Below are 22,810 nucleotides of genomic sequence, written 5' to 3' on the forward strand. Positions count from 1 at the left end.
TCTTTACTAAACTGCAGTTTAGGTAATTTTCCCTCTAAAATTTCAACTGGATACATGAGACCTGATTAACACTTTTCAAACATGTTCTAAACTTAAATTTCTCATCTGTTGCTTATGTGTAAGGCTGAGTGTCTATCATAGATTCCATGACTTTCTGTGGTCTCCGTGACTTCTGTAGCAGCCAGTGTGGCTGGCTCCGGGGCTGCCCAAGAAGTGTGGGCAGCCCCTGGGCCAGCCACACCAGATGCTGTTGGGGCAGTCTTGGGCCACTGCGCACCCACCCCTCCCCATCCCAGCAGCAGCAGTAGTAGTTTGGGTGTGGGAGGGGGCTTGGGGCTGGGACAGGGGGTTGGGGTGCAGGGAGGTGCTTACCTCAGGGGGGCTCCCTGGAAGTGGCTGGCATGTCCCTGCAGCTCCTAGGCAGAGGGGCTAGGGGGCTCTGCCCTGCCCCTGCCTGCAGGCACTGCCCCCGCAGCTCCCATTGGCTGCGGTTCCTGGTCAATGGGAGCTGCGGAGCCAGCGCTCATGGCAGGGACAGTCTGCGAAGCCCCGCTGTCATTCCCTCCCCCTAGGAGCTGCAGGGACATGCGCAGTTCCCTGGAAGCGACTGGCAGAGCCAGGTAGGGAGCCTGTCAGCCCCGCCAACCCTCCCCCATACCCCAGCACCAGCAGGGGTCCCAAACTGCGTGCTGCTGTCCTTTCTCCCCTGCCAGCACTCACGCACTCGGGCTGTCGTCCCTCCCAGAGTACCCGTGGCACCCCCATGCCTTCCCTCCAGAGCACCTGCAGCCGCCAGCACAAGTTTTAGTTAGGGGTATACATTATAAATCATTGTCAGGTCACAGGCCGTGAATTTTTATGGCCTGTGACCTGTCCATGACTTACTAAAAATAGCTATGACTAAAACATAGCCTTATGTGCAGTGAAAGTATACAGAGCTGTAGGCAAGGCCAAAAGAGGTGGGGGGAGCATGAGTGTTTGCTACCGGAAATACAAATTTCTACTGGCATTTTTATTTTTGTAGAAGAATGAGCTTTACGTTTCACTTTGAATTTAAGCATATTTATCTGTTACAAAGAAGAGTTTCAGAGGATTTACCTGAAGACAGCTGACGGAGGTTTGGTTAAATTGTGAAATTGTACTTGAGAAAAAAATTACCAAAATTACTGAAGATATCTTGATCTGCTCTTTTTAAATGACATTTTAATCGCTTTAAAATGATTAGCGTGAAACGTGCTGCAAAAATAGTTCAAGCTTGTAATAAGTGACTTCAGTTTAGAAAATGTGGGAATGGCTTACTGTACAGATAGAGGGTTTACCTCACAATGAGTTTTTATGGAATCGATACTAGTTGAGAGCTAGGAATTCATCAGTTTCTACAGTAACTCATAACCCAAAATATTGTGGTGGACTGGATCTAAATTCCATAGCAAGACCCCAGTTTCTGTGGCAGACTGGAACTTCAAAGCAGCCTCAGGGAAAATGTAAATATGGATGTCATGATTTAAAGAATAAAACAGTACAATATTTTGTTTTTATTCTGTCTAAATTTTCAAATTTCCACTGATTGTGGTGTTTAACACAACTGCATTGTGGACTGTGGAGGTAAATCTGAAGGTTTTGATAATTAGGTAGGCATATTTAGAACTTTTGGCACATGAAGGTGGGGGGTAGCAGTTTAGGATGGAATAAACCACCATAGTTGCATATTTCTGCTAAAATTATCAGCAGTGAAATAGTTAATAAAATTGGCTTTAAATAACTGAAAACTAATAAGTCCAGTGAGATGTATGATGAATGATAGCTTACACCTCAGAGCTATTTTTTTTTCAGACTCTAGAAAATTCAGTGTCTACTTGGCCTTCTAACTGTGAACTATCTTCATAATCAAATGCTAGAAACAGCTTTAATTAAAAAAAAAAAAACCCACCAAAACAGAGGGGGGGCGGGAAATTAAGGAATACACAGGACCAGTGTCTGTGGATCACTGACTGTCTGCTTTGCCCTTTACAAACGGAGGTGCTGTCCCTGGTTCAGTGACCTGTAGGCTAATGTTAAGCTTAGGTGTCTATCAGGCACCAAATCCATATGTAGTTGCTTAAGAAAACTAGTGTAGTTGCTGGCTGGCCATGACTTTAATGGTAGGGAGCTGTCATCTGTTGCAAAAGATGTGACTGGGACTTGCTGGCAAAGACTGGAAAATAGTTCTAAGGGCAACTAACTGTCTCAGGCTAAGCTATGGCAATAAATAACTACCCCTCCCATGGGCATCCCAGTGGTTGTCTAGGCCCTTTTCTTTGCTCCATGCTTCCCTCAGCCCCTGAACCAGTGTTCGGGGGCCTGGGTTGGGTTCTACCTATCCACTTACGCTGTCCCTGTGCTGGATCTACTCCTCCAAACTTCACCCCAGGACCACATTGCAAGACCCTAGGCCCCCTGTAAAACTGCACCCCGCCTGACCCATCCTTATGGCCCGACCCATCTCTGCTCCGCCCCTTTCTCATAACCCCGCCCCCTCTCATTCCTGGCCCCAGCCCCTGTCGCTTTGCGCCTGCGCGTGCGTTGGGCTTGGAGCCGCGTCCTGTTGTGGAGTGGCGGCGCGCGGGCGTCTCGTGAGGGTCTCCGGTGCGCTGGGGCCGGGCGTGCCGGGCAGGGTAGGCCCGTCACGCCGTGTGCGGGGGCGGAGGCCGGGCGTCGCCTCTGTCCCCTCCCCGGAGCCGGCACGGGCCCCGTTGCCCCGCGTCGCGGGGGAGGGAGTCGGCTATTTACATGGCGTGGGCCGCTGCTTGTCTCCACCCGGCTCCCACCTTGCCTTGACAGGGAGCTCTAGCCGCGGTGCCGGGCTCCAGGTCTGGGAAGGAACTCGCACGCGAGACCGGCTCCTGGGAAGGGAACCCGGGGGCGAGGGGGTCCTGTACCCGGCACGGGGCGGGGGGGGAGAGACCCCGGGGGCGAGGGGGTCCTGTACCCGGCACGGGGCGGGGGGGGGGAGAGACCCCGGGGGCGAGGGGGTCCTGTACCCGGCACGGGGCGGGGGGGGGGGAGAGACCCCGGGGGCGAGGGGGTCCTGTACCCGGCACGGGGCGGGGGGGGGGAGAGACCCCGGGGGCGAGGGGGTCCTGTACCCGGCACGGGGCGGGGGGGGGGAGAGACCCCGGGGGCGAGGGGGTCCTGTACCCGGCACGGGGCGGGGGGGGGGAGAGACCCCGGGGGCGAGGGGGTCCTGTACCCGGCACGGGGCGGGGGGGGGAGAGACCCCGGGGGCGAGGGGGTCCTGTACCCGGCACGGGGGGGGGAGATCCTGGCAGGAGGGGGGACAGGCTCCTGTGCCTGGCTCCAGATCTGGAGAGGGGTTTAGTAACTTGTGGGGTGTTACAGAGTGGTGTCCCTCGTCTGCAAGGTGGGTGTAGTATCCCTGGTGTGGGGATTACAGGGTGGTAACCTGGTCTGGGCAGGTGGGTATAGTAACCCTGGATTGGTGGTTACAGACTGGTGTCCCTGATCTGTGGAGTGGATATAGTAATCTGGGGAGGGGTGTTACGGGGTTAGGTATGGTGACCCTGGGGGGTGGTTACAGGGTGGAGTCTTTGGTGTGGAGCTGTAACCTGTGGAGCTACAGGCTGCTGTGCCCAGCTTTCCAACTGGGTTAGGCTGGCTTATAGGCTTCTGTCATGTATCACAGTTGGATGTCAATGTCTTAACCTATGTATATGTGGGGTTCTTTTTGTATCTATTAAAGGTAGAGTTGTTTGAGATTCATGAGCCAACATGCTTGGTAGAAGACCCAGGAAAAGTCCCCAGGCGAAGGGCCAGGGAGCTGCTGCTGCAAAGCAGGTATAGAAACCTCCTTTCTCACGCTATAGTCTGGTTAAAAGCTTGCACACTTGGGGTCGTGCTTTGTGATTCTTCCTTGGGCTAACATGATTCCAGAGTTGCAGGGCATCCTACAAACCTTTCTATACAATTAGTTGTTCTCTGCTTTCCCACCCTAGTTAATTTATCTTCTAGTAGCAGAGACTGACATCCATATACCATGCTGATTAAGGCATTAAAAATACAGACTTGCCACAAGACCAAGTTCATCCTGTCACAACATTGTGAACTTTGTGTTGCAACCTGCTTATAATGAGGTATTGCCCAAGTTAATATTCAGAATTTTTATAACATCTATCAAGGACAGACCTGTGAAAATCAGAATGGTTAATGACTATCTTAGCGGCAGTGGGCAATCCTCTTGGAGAAGAGTAAATCCTGCTACTACTTAGACAAGTAGTTTTAATTTTGTTCCCTCTGTTCTGTGATTGTTTGTGGACAGGCATTGCCTGTGCTCCAGTGTTGTATTTATGACGTCTATCCAGGGGTATTGAGTTCAGATAGGTGTTTGTCTGCGGCTGTTAACGACAGGTCCATGTACATTTGAGTAACTATATATGATAAGTGGATTGTGCTGTGAGGAAATTTTAATCTTAAAATATCAGAATGTAGTGCCCTACAGAACAAAGTGTGGGAGGAGTCCTTATAGCTGGAACGCTTTGTGGGATAGTTATAATTTTAGGAATGCATGGCTTTGTTGAACTGTGCAAACTTTGGAGATAGTGTGACAGTGTCAGAAGTACAAAGAAGAAGCCAAAGTGCGGAGTCAGGAGAGTACCCGATCTAAGAAGGGGTGCGTCCAGAAATGAGGAGTGAGACACAGGCAGGGAGTGAAGGCTTTGAAAATGAAAAGAAGCTTGAGTTGTACTCAGGAGAGGGGAAGCAAATGTGGAGATGAAATAGGAAAACAGGGAGTATCAAGGCAAAATTGGGAGACCATGGTTTTGGTTTGTCTACACTTGAAAGGTAGACTGGCCTGGAGAAAATAGCGAAAATGGGGGTTACTGGAACAGGGGCTAATGTATTTGTAGTAGAGAAAAAATGGTATGGCTGATCAATTCTCTGTCCATTCCTAAATGAATTCAGATTAGTTGGAATCGGAGCGCTAAGTGCATAGGGCTGAGCTTAGGTGCTTTTCCCCACCATGTTAGCAATACTTCTGTCTTTTCTCGCTATGTGCATGTCAGTGTATTCGTAATGCTACCATTACTTTAGCAATAGAGTTTCAATGTCTAAATTAAAATATATGCATTTTATTTATTTCATTTGGACAAAGAAAATATACAAAGATCAAAAGAATCAAAGAAGATTTAAAAGAAATAAAATGTAAATGGATAACGAGTAAATCAAAGGACCTGATCAGCTCTATAGGATCAAAAATAGGAAAAGCATATTTAAATCATCCAGTTCATATCCTGGCAAATGTAAGATTGTTTCCTACAATATCTTCTCCAGTGTCTTTTCCAGTTATAAATGAGCATGTTCTGTAGAGCTCATTTGTGCTTTACAGTATGCTCACTGCATTTCTTCCGGGTTCAGTCCTGTCCTTGTCTCCCCTCTTTTCCTTCCTTCCTTCCTATTTAAAGCACTTGTTTGATATTCATTGACTTCAACAGAAGTGTGGTTTATTGCACACAACAAGGAAGTTGGAGCCAGAACTCCTAGGGTGTGTGTACGCAACAATTAAATACCCGTGACTGGCTTGTGTCAGCTAATGGGCAGTGGAGCTGTAAAAGTGTGGTGTAGAAATTTGGGCTCAGGGAACCTCCCCCCTCGCAGGGTCTTAGAGCTCAGGCTCCAGCCCATGCCTGAATGTGTACACAGTTTTACAGCCCTGAGCCCCAGTCAGCTGACCTAGGCTAGCAGCGGGTGTTTAATTGCTGTGTAGATATACCCCTAGATTCTATTGCTGGCTTCACAACTAACTTGCTATGGGACCGTGGGCAAATCACATACACGTTGGTCTCAGTTTACCCATTTGTAAAAGGTACATAATATTATATAGAGCTTTGCATCTTCAAAGCACTGTATAAACATTTGCTAATCTCCTCCTGCTTCCTTGAGCGATGGGAAGCAACATTATCCCCATTTTACAGGTGGGGAAAGGGGAGAAACTGAAGCGTTGAGAGGTAAAATTACTTTTCCAGCAACATGCAGTGAATCAATGGCAGAGACAGGATTAGTAAATAAGGGCTTTCAATCTTGTGCTTCATCCTCTAGGGCAGTGGTTCTCAAACTTTCTTTTTGGTGGACCACTTGAAAATTGCTGTGGGTCTCGGCAGACCACTTAATGATCTTTCCAAATGTTGTTTGTACCATTAGCTAACTAATGTACCATTAGCTAACTATTGTAAAGCGCTTTGGATAAAAGCACTATATTTAAAAAAAAAAAGCCTTAATAATAATTAACTTTTTTTTTGTTCTACAAATAAAAACACACAACTCATATTTTAATATTCGTAGTCTGACCTTTCTAATGTGATAGATATACCCTCTCTCCCCTGCCGCAGCGAACCCCGAGCTGGGGCTGGGAAGGAGGGGGGGGTCTTTCCCCTGCAATGGCAGCTCCTAAGCTGAGGCTGGGAAAGAGGGGGATCTCTCCCCACCACTGCAGCCACAGCCCTGGAGCTGGGGAAAGTCACTTCTTTCTCTGGCCACCGCAGCCCTGCATGTCCCAAATTCCCCCCACTCCCTCTTCTCATCCCACTGCCCCTTTCCACCTACTCCATTCCCCCCAAGGCCAGCATCTCACCTTACATGTGCATCTTCTCCAGGGTCCAGGCACCTAAAAAGTGCCTAATTAAAAGTGCACTAATTAGATGTGCGGCCCTTCATTCTTTTGTGTGTGGCCGCCCAGGCACGCCCCTTAGAGAGAACGATCCATGGATCACCTGAATGGAGCCAGTGGTCCGTGGACCACAGTTTGAGAACCTCTGCTCTAGGGTCTTGTCTGCACTACACAGTTTTGTCGACAAAATAGTGGAGGTGTACGCACTGCAGTGCTCCTTCTGCCGACAAAACTCTCCTGCTTTGCCAACAAAATAAAACCATCTTGAAGAGAGGTTTAGAGGTTTTTGCGAAAAAGTTATATTGACAAAATATCGGTGTAGACACCACGCTTTGTTATGACACTGTCAATGGCCTCCAGGAGGTGTCCCACAATAATGCTAATTCCGAATGCTCTGGTCAGCAGTTTCAACTCCGCTGCCCTGCACCCAAGTACACAGGCATCCGCTCCTCCCTCTTTGAAGGTCCAGGAATTTTTGAAATTCCACTTCCTGTTTGCTCTGCGTTGAGAACTCACATTCTATCCTCCCAGCTGATCATGGCACCTCCATGCAGCAAGTGCTCTCCCACTTGGAGCACACCTGAGCTGTTGGATCTGCGGGCACTATGGGGAGAGGAGGCTGTGCAGTTCCAGCTCTGCTCCAGCTGTAGGAACTTTGATACCTACAATCCGATTTCTCTTGGCTTGTTGGATAAGGGACACACATCAGTGCCATGAAAAGATAAAGGAGCTGAGGCAGGCATACCAGAAGGCAAGGGAGGCCAACCGTTGCTCTGGTGTCGTGCCAAAGACCTACCACTTCTATAAGGAGCTGGACGCTATCATTGACGACAAACCCACCTCCACTGCCAAGAGCCCCATGGATGCACCTTGTTGCTATCCAGGTTTCCTGTGCAAGGCTTCATGAGCCAAGGGAATAAGGGGCATGCTGGGTCTCCCAGGATCACTATGGGCATTTCAACATCCTCCACTGGAATCTTCTGGTCTGGAAAGAAAGACTCTTCTTGCAGCTTTCTATACAGACCAGTGTTCCTGAAAATACATGCATCATGCACGTTCCTGGACCACCCTGCCTATGATTGTTGTCTTGGTTCAATAAAAGATATTACCTCTTTCACCTTATCAAAGTAATAAAGTTTTCTGTATCTATAAAAGTCATAGAAACAAATGATACGCTTCATTGTTTATGCATCACATATAATGATACATTCTTCAAGAAGGCTGCACTTTGGATTGTGCAGCATTATTTTTGTTTACAGTAGAATTTCTTTATGTAGTTTTGGGTAAAAGCTAAGCAACAGTAAATCTTTTTTTGTCCTTATTGTTTTGGGCTTTGACTCATCAACTCTTCTAAGTTCTGCTGGGCAACACTATGATGGGAAACATTCAAGGAAGTGGTTTTGGTATTTCAGTGGATGACATTTCGGAGTCAGTACTGGACCAATGTTGCAGTATCCTGGATTACTGTACTTATGGAGGTTCCATCTTCTAGATGAGACAAAACAGAAGTCCTCACCCTTGTTTGTTAAAGTCCTTTGGCACTTTTTGCAACAGTAGGGGAGTTTACCCCAGCGTTTTAGTCAAATGCTAATTTATATAGTTAATTTTCTTCCTACTCAATTCACCCTGTAGTTTCCGTTGCCTATAATAGTATTTGCTTCCTGTTCTAAACAGCTGTGTATTGGTGCAGTACAGTGTTAAACTGTAGCTGGTTCTACACCAGAGGTGGCTGCACGTCAGTGGATGAAATGATTCCTTTGTGTATATAGTTTACAAAGTGATGTGGGACCTTTGAGGTGAAATGTGTGGATATGTATGAAAGTTCAAGATGAAATCTTATCTGTGCCCAAGTTTAGAATACCTGGGTAATATGAGGAGGAATAATCAAATATATTTCATAGCTTCTGTTAAGACTTGCTAAGCAGAAAATTTCTTTTACCTTGTTATTTCAGATACCCGTTAGACCTATTAATAAGGATTCAGGTTGATTAAGTGCAGGCCTGTCATAAAATATAAAGGGAAGGGTAAACACTTTTCTGTATACAGTGCTATAAAATCCCTCCTGGCTAGATGCAAAACACTTTCACCTGTAAAGGGTTAAGAAGCTACGGTAACCTAGCTGGCACCTGACCCAAAATGACCAATGAGAGGACAAGATACTTTCAAATCTGGAGGGGGGGGGGGACAAAGGGTTTGTCTGTCTGTCTGGGATGCTTTTGCCAGGAACAGATCAGGAATGCAGACTTACAACTCCTGTAAAGTTAGTTAGTAAGCTAGCTAGAAATGCGTTAGATTTCCTTTTGTTTAATGGCTGGTAAAATAAGCTGTATTGGATGGAATGTATATTCCTGTTTTTGTGTCTTTTTGTAATTTAAGGTTTTGCCTAGAGGGATTCTCTAATTTTGAATCTGATTACCCTGTAAGGTATTTACCATCCTGATTTTACAGAGGTGATTCTTTTACCTTTTCTTTAATTAAAATTCTTCTTTTAAGAACCTGATTGCTTTTTCGTTGTTCTTAAGATCCAATTGGGTCTGTGTTCACGTGTACAATTTGGTGAGGATTCTTATCAAGACTTTTCCGGGAAAGGGGGTGTAGGGCTTGGGGGAATATTTTGGGAAGAAGACGTCTCTGGGTGGGTTTTTTCCCTGTTCTTTGTTTAAAACTCTTGGTGGTGGCAGCATACGGTTCAAGGACAAGGAAAGTTTGTACCTTGGGGAAGTTTTTAACCTAAGCTGGTAAGAATAAGCTTAGGGGGTCTTTCATGCAGGTCCCCACATGTGTACCCTAGAGTTCAGAGTGGGGAAGGAACCTTGACAAGGTCTGAGAGGGGATTTATTCTCTGCTTCTCAAAAGAGGTGTATCTGGTTTCAGTTGTGTGTATCTTGTCTGTGTTATATAGCTAGCCACAATTTACAGGGGATTGTGGTTAAAAACTCCCAGCCAGAACCCACATTATCTTGAATTCAGAATGCACTGAGATGTTTAAATAACCCAGGTGATGTGATGGATTGAGTGACTTCTCTGTTCTTAATAGAATATTTTCCCTTGGTTCCAGCTGGGGCTGTTTGTAGATTTCAATCCTGAAGCAATGTTGCTGGATATAGAGGATGGTGGTGATGAGGATCTAGAAGCGGAGCTTGCTGCTATCACAGGAGAGAAGGTGACAGAAGGGAAGTCAAACCCCAAACGGAAAAGTAAGTCATTGCTCCTGGTTCTTGCTGCCTGAAGAGCTGTGTTATTTATGTAAATAAAAGGGACATGATTTTACAAATCATACTTCCTTCTGGATTTTTTTCCCCTATAAGTAACACCTAAGATTACTATCTAACTCAGAGATTAGAGAAATATTTTTCTGTATTGCCTGCTTTACGGTGAAAGATTTAAAATGTAGTCGGGGTGTGCACAAGGGGGGGAAGCAGGGGCACTGGCCCCCACAAAAATCTGCATGTATTCCTGCAGCCCGGAGAGGGAGGAAGCAGCAGGGGGTTCAGCTGCTGGCTGAGCACCTCCTCTCCCTATCCTTACAGCTACAGCCTGCTGTTGGAGTCCCACATGTTGCCTCTGCCTTCAGCCCCTGACTCACCTCAGCAGGCATCTGTAAAGCAGGCAGCAGCACTGGGACTCCAGAAGCAGGGAAAGAGAACCAGCAGGCTGCAGCTGTAGGGGTTGGGGGAGGACCCTGCAGCCAGCTGTCCTGCTGCTTTCTTCCTGCCTAGGCTGCAGGGACACAGAGAGTACTGCTGCAGTGGGAGCTGCTTCCTCCTCGCTCCAGGGTGTCCCTGCCAAAGGTATCCCAAGAAATGGGAGGTAGGGTCACACGAACCTTTCATTTGTGTGTGTTTAATGTGCCCCTCCAAAAGTATTTAAATTTAAATTCCTGGGCACGCCCCTGAGATGCTCAGAGAACATTAAGAGGTGACTTGATCGTGGTATTTAAATACCTTCTGTGACATTCCCCAGGGTACAATCTGGACTGTTGAACAGCTGTGTCCCCTTAGTTCTCTAGCCTGGGGTGCCTTTTTGCACGGCTTTGTGGTCAGAAGAGCCACTCCTGACCTGTTCACACAGCCTTTAGTATGCAAAATCACTCCCAGCTGAATATATGAATGCTCTCCCAGGATTCCATGAATTACATACAGGGCCACACCCTCACAGTTTTAGTCCCAGCTTTGTTCCCCAGAAATGTGTGTCTTGCACTGCTCAGTATTTTTCTGGACAGTGTAAGCTCACAGTAAGTACATCATTCCAACACTGGATAATGATTGTGCAGCAACCTTGTCATCCTAAGTAGAGATTCCCAAACACTTCAATCCAAGCACACTGGTTTAGATAAAACAGTAAAACAAGATAAAAAGATAGATTTGAAGTGATATGGCATAAAAGCAGAATTGGTTACAAAAAAAATAAAAAGATAAAACCACAAGCTAATACCTAAATGAACTTAAAAGAAAAATGTCTCTCTCACCATACATTGTAAGAATATACATATAGGATTTCCTTTCAGCTAGGGACCCTTCCCCCAGTTCAGTGGTGTTCAAGTATTTGTTGATGCCACGGGCAGAGAGGTGAGAGGAAGAGAGGTGTGATGTGGAGGTCACTGTCTCCTTATTTTTATATCCTCCTCCTCTCTGAGGATTAGCCCATGCCAGTGTATAGACAGACAGATCCCTGTATACCTGGGATTCCAAGGGTCTCTGGGATGAAATGCAAATTTCTTGTTTACACCTTCTCCCCTGCTAGTGAATAGCCAGTTAAGCAGATAATGGCCCTTTAGCACCTTGCTGACATGCTGGTGTTTATTTGTCTCTGAGAAATTGGTTTGTGGGTGTTACCCAGAACTACAACATATTTCAGTAACAATTATGTATCAAAATCTCATAATTTTACATGCAGTGTTGTTACACACATTTCCACCAGAAAATAATAATCAGCAGATTGAGTTTTCAAATGATACCTCACAAAGCATACCTTATACAGAATATATTATAATCATATAAAAATGGTGAACATGGGGTATAGGGCGTCACACTTACATAGAGAGAAGATTTTTGAGAGTAGAGGGCTCTTTAATTTAGCATACAAAGGCATACCAAGATCAAGTGGCTAGAAGTTGAAGCTATACAAACTGAGACTGGAAATAAGGTGCAGTTTTGTTTTGTTTTTTTTTTAACAGTGAGTGAACAGGATAATTACCAAGAGGTGTGGTGGACTGTCGATCACTTGCAGTCTTTACATCAAGACTGGGTTCTTTCTAGAAAATATGCTGTAGCTCAGCCAGAAGTTATTGACATGATGTAGGAATTACTGGGTAAAATTCTTTGCAATGTGTTATGCAGGAGGTCAGACTAGATTATTAAAATGGGCCTTTCTGACCTTAAATGAAATCTGGAAACCTGTGAGTTTGTTTACTTGGTGTATTTGACAGCATTTATGTATAATCCATTTCATTGTTTCTTGTACTGTCGTTTTCCTATGCTGTTTGTGTGGTACTTTCACACAACAACAAGGGAGAGGAAAATTTATAAATACATAGGAAAATGTGATTGTAAAATCACAATAGTAATTGCTAGGAAGACTCAGAGGCAAGTGTGTGGTACCTGAAACTGAATTTGAATTCATTTTGATACTGACTAGATTTCAAGATAATAGTTACCCTTTAAGAGTAATGAATACAGAAGATTTTCAAGTATTTGAAATAAGCTGATGCAGCTGTTTCTTCAGCCTATTCCCTTTTTAAATCTTTCTTTTAATAGAAATTCTGTTGGATCAAAGTACAATTGTATATTTTTTAAAAAAACTAGCCATCAAATAAAAAATCCTGTTGATTGAATTAAAGAATCCTATAACTGACTTTTCCTTTCTAGCTCTTACAACTAATGACTTTTAGAAAGCATTAAATAAAGGTCTTCATCAGTAATCCTGATAATACCCTGAGACTAAGGGAATGTGTTCTAGATCTGTGTATGAGGAGATAGATGACCTTTGTGTCATCAAATCCACTGTTTCTGGGAGTTTCCTGTGGGTACTTTCAGCTGCACTGGGTTTTAATTTTTATCTTTTTGTCACTACTGCCTGTATAATGTATAGGTAAGGTCTGGTTGTTTGAGTATAAGTCTGGGAACCAGGAACTTCTGAGCTTTACTTCCATCTCTGACACACACTTTCTTTGGAGCTCATGAAGTCACTTAACTTTTTTTTTTTTCACTTTTCCCCATCTGTAGAATGAAGGTTAATCCTCAACATCTCTGTAAGGTTTTATTCGTTATGCCCACTGAAAGTATCAAATGTTTTCCTCAGGTGTGAGTAGCACATTTGTCAGCAGTGGCATTGCTTGAGCATTGCAACCCTGTTTTTCTGGAATTAAGGCTATAGGTGAAATCCTACTGTTTTCACTTGTATAACCGAGAGCAGAATCTGACCCATGGCTGTGCAGGAGGAAGAATAAGACTAGTTTAAACAGGGTGTAGGCGGTGGTGGGGAAGAAGGCACATATTTGGGAATGAACATAGAATACAAAATGGAGCAATTAAGAGAGATGGTTGGGCAGAAGGCAGAATGAGCATAGGTGGAGGTAAGATCAGAGGGTTAAGTAGGGGAGGAGTTGGGTAGAGTTTTCAAGAAGAGGATTAGAATTGGAAGCTTAAACAGAAGTAGAAGAGGAGGGGACCAGTGGCTAGTGAAGAGATGAGAAGAAGAGAACTTGCTTAGACAATAAGAGAGGAAGATGATCAGAACAGCAGCATCTTGGGTAGGCAGAGGGGGAATAAGGGGCAACATTCTCTGACTTGTGTGACAGATTTAAATTCCAATATTCAGCTTGGCTTGTGGCACTCCGATGGATTGAAGAGGGGAAGCCTTCCCCAATGGCAGCACTTTTTGGTTTGCAGCACTTATTTTGTATGCTATGAATTATGGGGCCATTTGTTAGTGCTACGAAGCTGAAGGGGAAAGCCTGTCTGGTGGCAAAGATTCTTTGTCAATCTTAAAGAAACAAACAAAATCTGTTTTCTGTTCTGAGATGTTGCCCACACTTTTCGCTTTGGTAGCAAGCAAAAGTTTGTGTTGCTCATTGCGTATCTGGTATTGGGTTAGTAGTGAATTATTATTTTTTCAGATCTCCTGCTGGACTCTGGTGGTTTTATCTATTCTCTGCAGATGAGAGCTGCCTGGAATTGATTAATAAGTGCACAGTTTAAACAGCGAAGACAGATGATCTTTTGGGTAAAGAAGCGAACTAGGACTCGAGATCTAGGTTCAGTTCCGCACTCTGCCACGGCATTCTGGTGATCTTGACCTAGTCACTGAGGTCCCAAGTGGACCCCTGAAATTGCACAGAGACCCATTGATTTAAATGTTCTACACATGGGTGCAGGGGTCACCTATATGGTTCTTTTTGCATGATTGGGCCTAAAGCTCTCTGTGACTCAGTTCTTCACCTATAAAATTGAATTTATTCCTTTTCCCCACACTTTGTCTCTGGTCTATTTAGTCAGTAAACTCTCTGTAGTGATTGTTTTTTGCTTTGTTTATGAACAGCACCTAGCACAATGAGGCCCTGATCTCAGTTGGGGCCATTAGGTTCTACTGCAATACAAACAGTAAAAATATTTCAGGATTTGGAAGAAAATTTAAATAGAGAAATGTTTGAAGGTGAATGTATTAGGAAGTGTAATGTTGAGGATATATGGTATGAATACTTGAGTGGCTGCTCTCACTCAAGCTCGGTTAACTCAACTCTGCACTGGAGGCATAGCTTCTGAAACCTGTGGCTTAATAAGTAAAGGATGCACGTTCAAGTGGCGGCAGCTAGTTTCATTTGTTTTAAGTTACAAGTTGCTCTAAGCAACTCGTACTCTTATGTAAGGCTTGATTCTGCTATGTCCCATGTGGGTGTAAGTCAGGAGTAAATGGAGTTACACCAGGGTATAACCAGTGTGAGGTAGAAGCCAGGCATCTCAAGTTGTCTTACCTGAGTATTTTATACCTTGCTCCTTCATAGTTGTAAATCTGGCTGTTTCCAATATTGTAAATGCTTAGGAAAAGTTTTAAAATGTACTTTTACCTCCTGTTTGCAGTGTTTTAGCCATGTTGGTCCCAGGATACTAGAAAGACAAGGTGGGTGAGATTATATCTTTTTTTTATTGGACCAACTTTTGTGGTGAAAGCATGTGTCTTTCACCAATAGAAGTTGGTCCAATAAAAGATATTACCTCACCCACCTTGCCTCTCTTTTACTTCCTACTGACTCTGGGTTGCAGAGGCCGTTATTTGACAAGGGGACAAGGAAAATGAATTATTTTAATCTGTTTCTGTAGTGCAAATAGGAGCACAGATGGGGGGAGCATGTGTTTTATGGAGCACGGAGAGAATCTGGTCAGGTTGCAATTTCTAGCATACAAACTTCTGCCTGTTCCTGTGGAAATCTGCATGTTTGCTATCCTCTGGAGAATGTTATTAAACACAACTGGGCAAGAAAAATGCACTAGATATAACAAGGGAAGTAGAGTAGAGGTACATTTCAGGGTACATAGACCCCTTGTTCTTGTGGAGGAAGACTAAATTTTCTAGAAATAAAATTCCTTTTGACCATAAGTACTGTTGACAATAATAGTCTCCATGATTCAATTTACTCTTAAAAGAAAAAGAAAAGCTCTCTCATGTGTAACTGAAATTCCTGCCAGTTGTCAAAGCTACAGAATTATCAAGTTGTGTGCCTGAACTCCTGATCTGCTGTGGGGAGCTTTAGACTGCATGTTCTCTCCCTCATCCCCCTCACCCACATATTTCTATAGGTGGCACTAAACAGCACATTTTCCTTCAGACAATTTGCAACACAATGTAGTGAAAATGCAACGGAGGAGGGAGAACATGTGGTCAAGTGGAACAGAGGTGGGAGGACCAGAGGAAGAGAGCAGAGACAACAAAATAAATCAAAACCAGGGAAATATACAGAAAGGGAAAAAAGGAAGAAGCGTAGAACAGAGAGAGGAAAAGAATGTAATAGAAAGACAGAAAATGTACTGGGGGTGGACCGACAGGACAAAGGAGGTGGAGCAGAAGGCACTGATCAATTGCAAGTGGTGGGGCTACAGCCAAAAAAGGCCTGGGAATTACTTCACCAGCTTTACTTTCTTGCTGACTAGAAACAAACACTGCCTATAGTTGAAAGGGAGAGGAGACAAGTGAACTCACAGTTATTTTCCAAACAGTATGCTCATAGTTTAGGTTGCACCATCCAACAGTATGCTAGATCCTCATGGCTTGTCTCTTCTTGGTTGCCTTCTCCAGCCCCTCTGCCCATGGATCATATTGAAAAGATGGCTGCGGAGTGCATGAAGGACCTGAATGAAGAGGAGGATGAAGGTTTGGAGGAGGATACGGACCTTTTGGTATGTACTTTCTGCCAGTGGAATTCAATCGATCATGGAGTAAGTTTTGTGAGCAACAAAGCCCCTCAACTTTTTAAAGGGAAATTAAGACATGGAAAATTTACAGCTGATTTAAACATTTTTGAATGGTCGGACCCAGTCCAAATCAAGATGAGAACAGTACCTGACTACAAATGTGTGTGTGTGAATATGGTTCTTGGAGGAGACTGGGGGGAGAGGAAAATCACAGTCCATGTGAGTTAGGGAAACGTGGCTGAAAGCCTTTTAGCATTCATTCTACTTAATTATGGCTAGGACACTTTTTCTCTGAGTGTGGCCAGGGCCTAATAACCGTATCATTGAGCTAAAATGAGTTTTGTGTTGTGTGTGTCTGGATTATATGGAGGGGGCACTAAACTACACTTATTATGGTCATTAGCGAAGGGTGACTATTTGGAGGCTTGAAGATTTAGACAACCACCAAAAAGATAAAATCCTTCTCTTAGCTATTGCATGTTCTTCAATCCTCAAACAGAGAACTACTGAACAAAAGGGTTGTGTAAGAGACCGTAGCACTGTATGTTGGACTGTGAGCTTCCCCAGGAATTGCCTTCATATTGTGCCTGAGCGTTTCCACTCATGGCCAGAACCAGAGTATGTGGAGGCAACTGCAAAACAAATGGAAATTAGATAAGGCAGGAGAAGTTCAGGGACATCAAAGACTGTTTGAGGTTTAACTCTAGGTTCTGGAGCCAGGAGGTACCTACTTTCTCCAGACCAGCTCTCTCAGCCCTGTTGATTATCACTTGTCAGTGTCCCATGGAGGTGTGTTACCCTTGACACAAATTGGTAGACAAGCTACACTGAAACATTGCCTTGGGTAAAAGGCTTCAGGACCTGAATCATTCTTTTCACTCCGGCAGTGGGGAGGTGCTTTAGTTCCTGCAACATCTGTTCACGTGGTGCCGAAAGCAGAGCATGCTTTGCAGTAACGACCTCACTGATTCTTGCTGTAGGCAGAGTTGCAGGAGGTTCTGGGCAAGGAAGACAAAACAGGAAGTGGTGAGAATGAAACTGTAGCGATGGAGGTGCTAGCAGCTCCACCAATAATACAGCAGCAACCTGAAATGCAGGCAGAGGTAAGAAAGAGATGTGTGGTTGACTTGGAGTTCCACTGATTCATTCTCATTATGCAATTTATAAGATGACAAGCTCACTTTATATTCTGTCTTATTTTGTACATCTGTATGTTTCGTGGAGGGAGCTGACACTATATTGATATAGTTAGATTTCATCTTGCATTGTTCTTAGGGTGATGTGTGCAGACTTCCTTTGTACAGCTTACAGCTCTGCTATTGCTCCTTAGTCCCCTTTGTAGTATTCTTGTTATGAGTCTTGAAACTCCAAACAGTTCTGCTATGCTACACTACACATAATAGTAGTAATACCTAGTTCTTATATAGTGCTCTTCATCAGTAGATCTCAAAGTGCTTTACAAATGGAGGTCAGTATGATTATCATTTTACAGATGGCACAGAGAGGGGAAATGATTTGCCCAAGATCACCGAGCAGGCCAGGGCAGAGCTGGGAATGGCATCCAGGTCTCCTGAGTCTCAGTTGAGAGCTCTGTCTACTAGACCATACTGCCTCCCTCACATGGTCTGTAATATCCTATAATCAAATAAGCAGCGAGATGGTGACTGCTAGCCCTGTGTCTGTTCCACACCAAGAGATTGTTTGTTTTCCCACCCTACCTGGACCTGACACTCCATAGTTGGGTCTGTTGGGTGCAGTTCAGGTTACAGGGCTCTACTGTACACCATGCACAGAAACCTCAGTCCTGATCTCCAGCATCCCAACTATCTACCATCCCAATGTTTTTTGCCCCTCTGCCCCATGCCCAACCTTTTATCAGTGCATCTGAATCCTAACCTGCAGTAGCCGTTGCTGTTTTAATCCTGAGGACTCTCCTAAGCAGGCTGTCAATGGTGCTGAGTTATGTACAATTTCAGAATCTGTTTCTCTATTGAATTTGTCTATGCAGGCAGGTTCTTTGTTCAGTTGTTGCTTTTCTTCTGTTGTCATACAACACAGATTTCAGGACTTCCATGCATTGTGCACATTAATAAATAGGGCAAGAGTAAGTCTATGTAGAGATAATGGCAATAATTACATCAGGAGCCAGCTGACTGGTCAATTTGACAACACAGTGCTTATAAGTAGTGAATGGTAACTGTTTATTTTGTTGCTTGTTTCACTGGGCAAGTCTCAGACTGCAGACTTTCCAGCTTACGAGAGGAGGTAGAAAGAGGAGATCTTGTATTGAAGCCAAGTTGTGAGAATCCTGGAAAGGTGTAAAGTTAAAATAGTGAAGAAAACAAACATTCCCTCCTCAAAATAACACCCAGCCCACCTGGGCACATGATGTCTGAGAGGCATCACTGTTCTCCCTCATTTAGTCCTAACCACCCAGTCTCCAGTAACCCTGTGGCTGTAAGTTTCCTAAACTACTCCACCCAATTCTCTCTATTGCTCCTTTGATAGGAAGCCCAGAAATGGATCAAGGAAACATTAGTGCAGTACAAGTGCCCTTCTGTTTCAGAGACATTTTCCATTTCATCCCTGCTGTCTTGATTCCTGAGGCCAGTCTGTGTGCGCGTGTTACTTTTGTACAGAAGGGATATACTTACTTTTCAGTGGTAAGATGAAGCATGTGTAGTTTGGGAAAGTAAATAATGTGCCTTATTTCTTCCTCCCCCTTTTTTTTTTATTTTGAGATCACATCTCCTGCTGTTTCTAGTGAATTGCAGCGAACGATAGAGGACAGAATCGCTAACTATAAGGCAGCAATCTCTAATGCAAAGGAGGCAGATGAGAGTGGCAAAGCACGACGGTACGAAAGAGGCCTCAAGGTATGTTGGATTCATTACATATAAACATGATTGTCATATTTAGCAAATCATAACTTTTCCACTGATACATGGCATGTTTTGTAAGATTTATAGCAATTTTATAATTAGGGCCCTACCAAATTCATGGCCATGAAAAACACGTAATGGACCCTGAAATCTGGTCTCCCCCCGTGAAATCTGATCTTTTTTGTGTTTTTATCGTATACTATACAGATTTTATTGGGGAGACCAGCATTTCTCAAATTTGGGGCCCTGACCCAAAAGGGAATTTCGGGGGGGGTTGCAAGGTTATTTTGCGGGGGGTCATGGTATTGCCACCCTTACTTCTGCGCTGCCTTCAGAACTGGGTGGCCGGAGAGAGGGAGTTGCTGACTGAGGACCCAGATCAGCAGGCAGCAGCGCAGAAGTAAGCGTGTCAATACCATACCCTGCCATCCTTACTTCTGTGCTGCTGCTGGCGGCGGCGCTGCCTTCAGAGCTGGGCTCCCGTCCAGCAGCCAGCACTCTCCAGCTGCCCAGCTCTGAAGGCAGCGCCGCCACCTGCAGCAGAGCAGAAGTAAGGCTAGCAGTACCGCAACCCACCTTACAATAATCTTGTGGCCCCACCCCCTAACTCCAAACTCAAAAAATGCAGTCTAGATGAAATTACTGTAAGGTGGGTGCACAACTGGTTGAAAGACTGTACTCAAAGTGTACTTATCTATGGTTCGCTGTTGAACTGGGAGGGTGTATATAGTGGGGTCCTCAGGGGTCAGTCCTAGATCTGGTACTATTCAATACTTTCGTTAATAACTTGGTACTAGAGTGGAGAGTGTGCTTATAAAATTTGAAAATGACATCAAGCTGGGAGCGGCTGCATTTGCTTTGGAGGACAGGATTAGAATTCAAAACTATCTCGACAAATTGGAGAACTGAATTGAAATCAGGAAGATTAAATTCAATAAAGATACGTGTAAAGTACTTTAATTAGGAAGGAAAAAATCAAATGCAAAACTACAAAATGGGGAATAACTGGCTACATGGTAGTATTGCTAAAAAGAAAATTCTACTGGGTCACAAATTGAATATCAGTCAGCAATGTGGTGCAGTTGCGCAAAAAAAAAAAAGCTCATGTTTTGGGGTTGTTTTAAGGCTGGTGAGGCCTTTGTTCTATGTTCAGTTTTGGATGCCACACTTTAGGAAGGATGTGGACAAATTGGAGAGAGTCCAGGGCAAAGCTACAAAAATGATAAAAGGTTCAGAAAATATGACCTATGAGGAAAGGTTAAAAAAAACTGAGCATGTTTAGTCTTGAGAAAAGAAGACTGAGGGGGGACCTGATAAGTCTTCAGACGTGTTAAGGGCTGTTACGAAGAGGACTGTGATCAGTTGTTCTCCATGTCCACTGAATGCAGGACAAGAAGTAATGGGCTTAATCTGCAGCAAAGGAGATTTAGGTTAGATATTAGGAAAAACTTTCTAACTGTAAGGGTAGTGAAGCACTGGAATAGGCTTTCAATGAAGGGGATTTCACAACCTCCCTTGGAGGTTGTTTAAGAAAGGTTAGACAAAACACCTGTCAGTTATGGTCTGGGTTTACTTGGTCCTGCGCCAGCACAGGGGCTGGACTCAATAACTTCTCAGGGTCTCTTCCAGCCCTACGTTTCTATGATTCTGTGATTGGCATCTCTCTCCTGTTCTTGTCTCTTTGTACGACATATGTTGATCTCATAGCACTCAAGTCTTTTCTGGGCCTGCAGCAGCAGTGGTAGGTGAGACTCTGTCTGGATGTGATTTGAACCCAGATCTCCCACAGAGCTGGGCCTTAATAGCTATAAAAACAATGCTTGTCAAACAGCATGATGACTGGTTGTCTGAAAGTACAAATTCCGGTCTTGTCATTTGGGTTTTTTAAATGTCTTGCTCCCATTTTAGCCAGTGAGATGAGTTGTAGAAAGTAAACGTATGTTCTGCTGTGAAGTCCATGTTGCTTTTTTGGCTTTGTTGCCTAACCTAGGTGTTAAGTAGCCCCTATAATGGGGATAATGTTTGGTGTAGGGTTAAAGAATTAAGCTGAAATTGGGCTTTGTTACTTAGCAAGGGGACTGTGTAGTTCATGAGTTTGGAAATAAGAGCAGGGGCCTTTCACCTTTCAAAAGCTGGTTCAAATCCAGTTTTGGCTGTTATCATCTGATGGCTGCCTGGGCCATGTGAAATGAATTTGCTGGACAGAGATCTGCACTTGCACTAAGATACCACACTGCAGGCTGTGTTTAAAATATATCAAGACTTACTACAAAAACTAGTTCCACAGTTGGCATTGAATGGCTCACCTTTTGGAAGTCTGAGCCACAAAAGATTGATTGGGCCATAGAGACTGACCTGTTTTCCCATTCCTAGAGGTAGGATCCTCTACCATCATGTATGTTTTGATATACTGACAGGGTAGAATGGAGGAAGCTTGTATTACTTGCCCTATAGAGAAAAATGGTTGCTGTGTCCATCAGGCATCTTTCAGCAGGGCTAAGACTCCCCATGTGACCAAAAAAAATAGGAGGAAACACTAATGGGCAGAGACGTCTAGTAGCTCTCCATAAAGAATGACGTGGTAGGTCCTGTTGTAAATAAGGATATGAGTTTGCTGAGTTGTGGTGATTGTACACAAGCTGTGTATGTAATGGAAATGCCAGTACCTGTTGACTTCACTCCTCAATTTTTACTAGACGCTGGAAACTATGCTGGCTGCAATGAAGAAGGGCAAAAAGATTAATGAGGAAGAAATGCCACCCCCTGTAGCATCAGGGAAAAGCTCTGCTAATATGCCTCGAGCCGCAGGAGCTGTGCCAGAAAATTTAGGTGATCCAGCCAAAGTAATACCCAAGGAGAAAGTGGACTCCTCTGCAGACCATGAGCTACAGCCTGTCAATGATATAAAGTTGTCTCCGGGGCCAGCCTCTTTACAAGGTCATGCTGCTGCTACTTCTGTCCTGGAAATGGGTACCACATTACAAGATGGTAGGTAATTTCAACATGCCAGCTTTTCCTTGGAGCACACATCTTCCCAGCCAGGTTATGATTCAATAATACATTGCACTTCTGTAGCACCTTTTACTTGAGCATATCAAAGCGCTTTACAAATAGGATACTGAGGCACAGAGTTCATGACTTGCTCAGGGTCACACAGTTGAGTCAGTTGCAGTCAGGAATAGAACTTTGGAGTCCTGACTCCCAGATTTCACTCTAAAGATGTGCTATAGTAACAGGGTGAAGACATCCTAAAGGTTCCTTCCTCTGCTGAGGTATCTATTCACATCTCTCATTGTGGCCTCTCTGCCTCACTTCCTCGGTCAATTAATGATGGTAATGCTTCCCTGCCTTGCAGAAGAGCTGTGAGAAAAAATTCACTGTTTGTAAAGAGCTTTGTGATCTTAATGAAAGGCACTGTGGAATTGCACGGTGGTGTTTTCAGTCATTGTTGCTGAAATTGCCATGGTTGGCAGGACTTCTGGGGATGCCCCTGAATAAAGAAGCCACTGTACATAATGTAGATGTGTGAGTGAAAGCAATAAGGAAATAATAGATCTTTGGATGTATGAGAATGTCAAAGGATGCAGATATCAGGTGCTTGTATAAGTCTTGATTTCATTCTTCTGTAGATTCCCTTAACGCGAGCACACGAACATTACTGGTTACAAGACAGAAAGAATATAAATTAGCAGCTCTGAAAGCCAAACAGCAAGGAGATCTAGAGAAGGCAAAAGAATATATGAAGATTGGCAAGGTATGTTTTTGCAAACTAAGCTTATGTGTTAGGAGTCTGAATCCTGACAAATGCTCCCTGTGTTCACATGGCTGCTCCAAATGATCATGGATGGTTTCTGAACACA

At 44.3% G+C, this 22,810-nt stretch overlaps 1 protein-coding gene across 8 annotated transcripts in view; it reads left to right on the forward strand.

Annotated features, from left to right (window-relative positions):
- Window positions 1-2,529: 2,529 nt before the first annotated feature.
- CC2D1B (coiled-coil and C2 domain containing 1B) overlaps window positions 2,530-22,810 on the forward strand; it is a 66,818-nt gene continuing 46,537 nt past the window's right edge. For 3 of the 8 annotated variants that reach the window (XR_006273926.1, XM_038413066.2, XM_043491366.1), the window contains exons 1-8: window positions 2,697-2,849; window positions 3,740-3,834; window positions 9,720-9,858; window positions 15,953-16,053; window positions 17,049-17,171; window positions 18,810-18,944; window positions 21,647-21,938; window positions 22,580-22,704. Coding sequence is in view for 6 of the 8 variants with exons in the window: in XM_038413066.2 (XP_038268994.1) it covers window positions 3,769-3,834; window positions 9,720-9,858; window positions 15,953-16,053; window positions 17,049-17,171; window positions 18,810-18,944; window positions 21,647-21,938; window positions 22,580-22,704 (981 nt within the window). In the remaining 2 variants the exon portion in view is untranslated. Of the gene's footprint in view, window positions 2,655-2,682; window positions 2,850-3,739; window positions 3,835-9,719; window positions 9,859-15,952; window positions 16,054-17,048; window positions 17,172-18,809; window positions 18,945-21,646; window positions 21,939-22,579; window positions 22,705-22,810 lie in introns of those variants that run through there. The other 5 variants (XM_038413068.2, XM_038413065.2, XR_006273927.1 and 2 more) reach the window with 5 other exon arrangements.

Source organism: Dermochelys coriacea, chromosome 8 (assembly GCF_009764565.3).
Source record: "Dermochelys coriacea isolate rDerCor1 chromosome 8, rDerCor1.pri.v4, whole genome shotgun sequence".
In the NCBI taxonomy this organism is placed as follows: Eukaryota; Metazoa; Chordata; order Testudines; family Dermochelyidae; genus Dermochelys; species Dermochelys coriacea.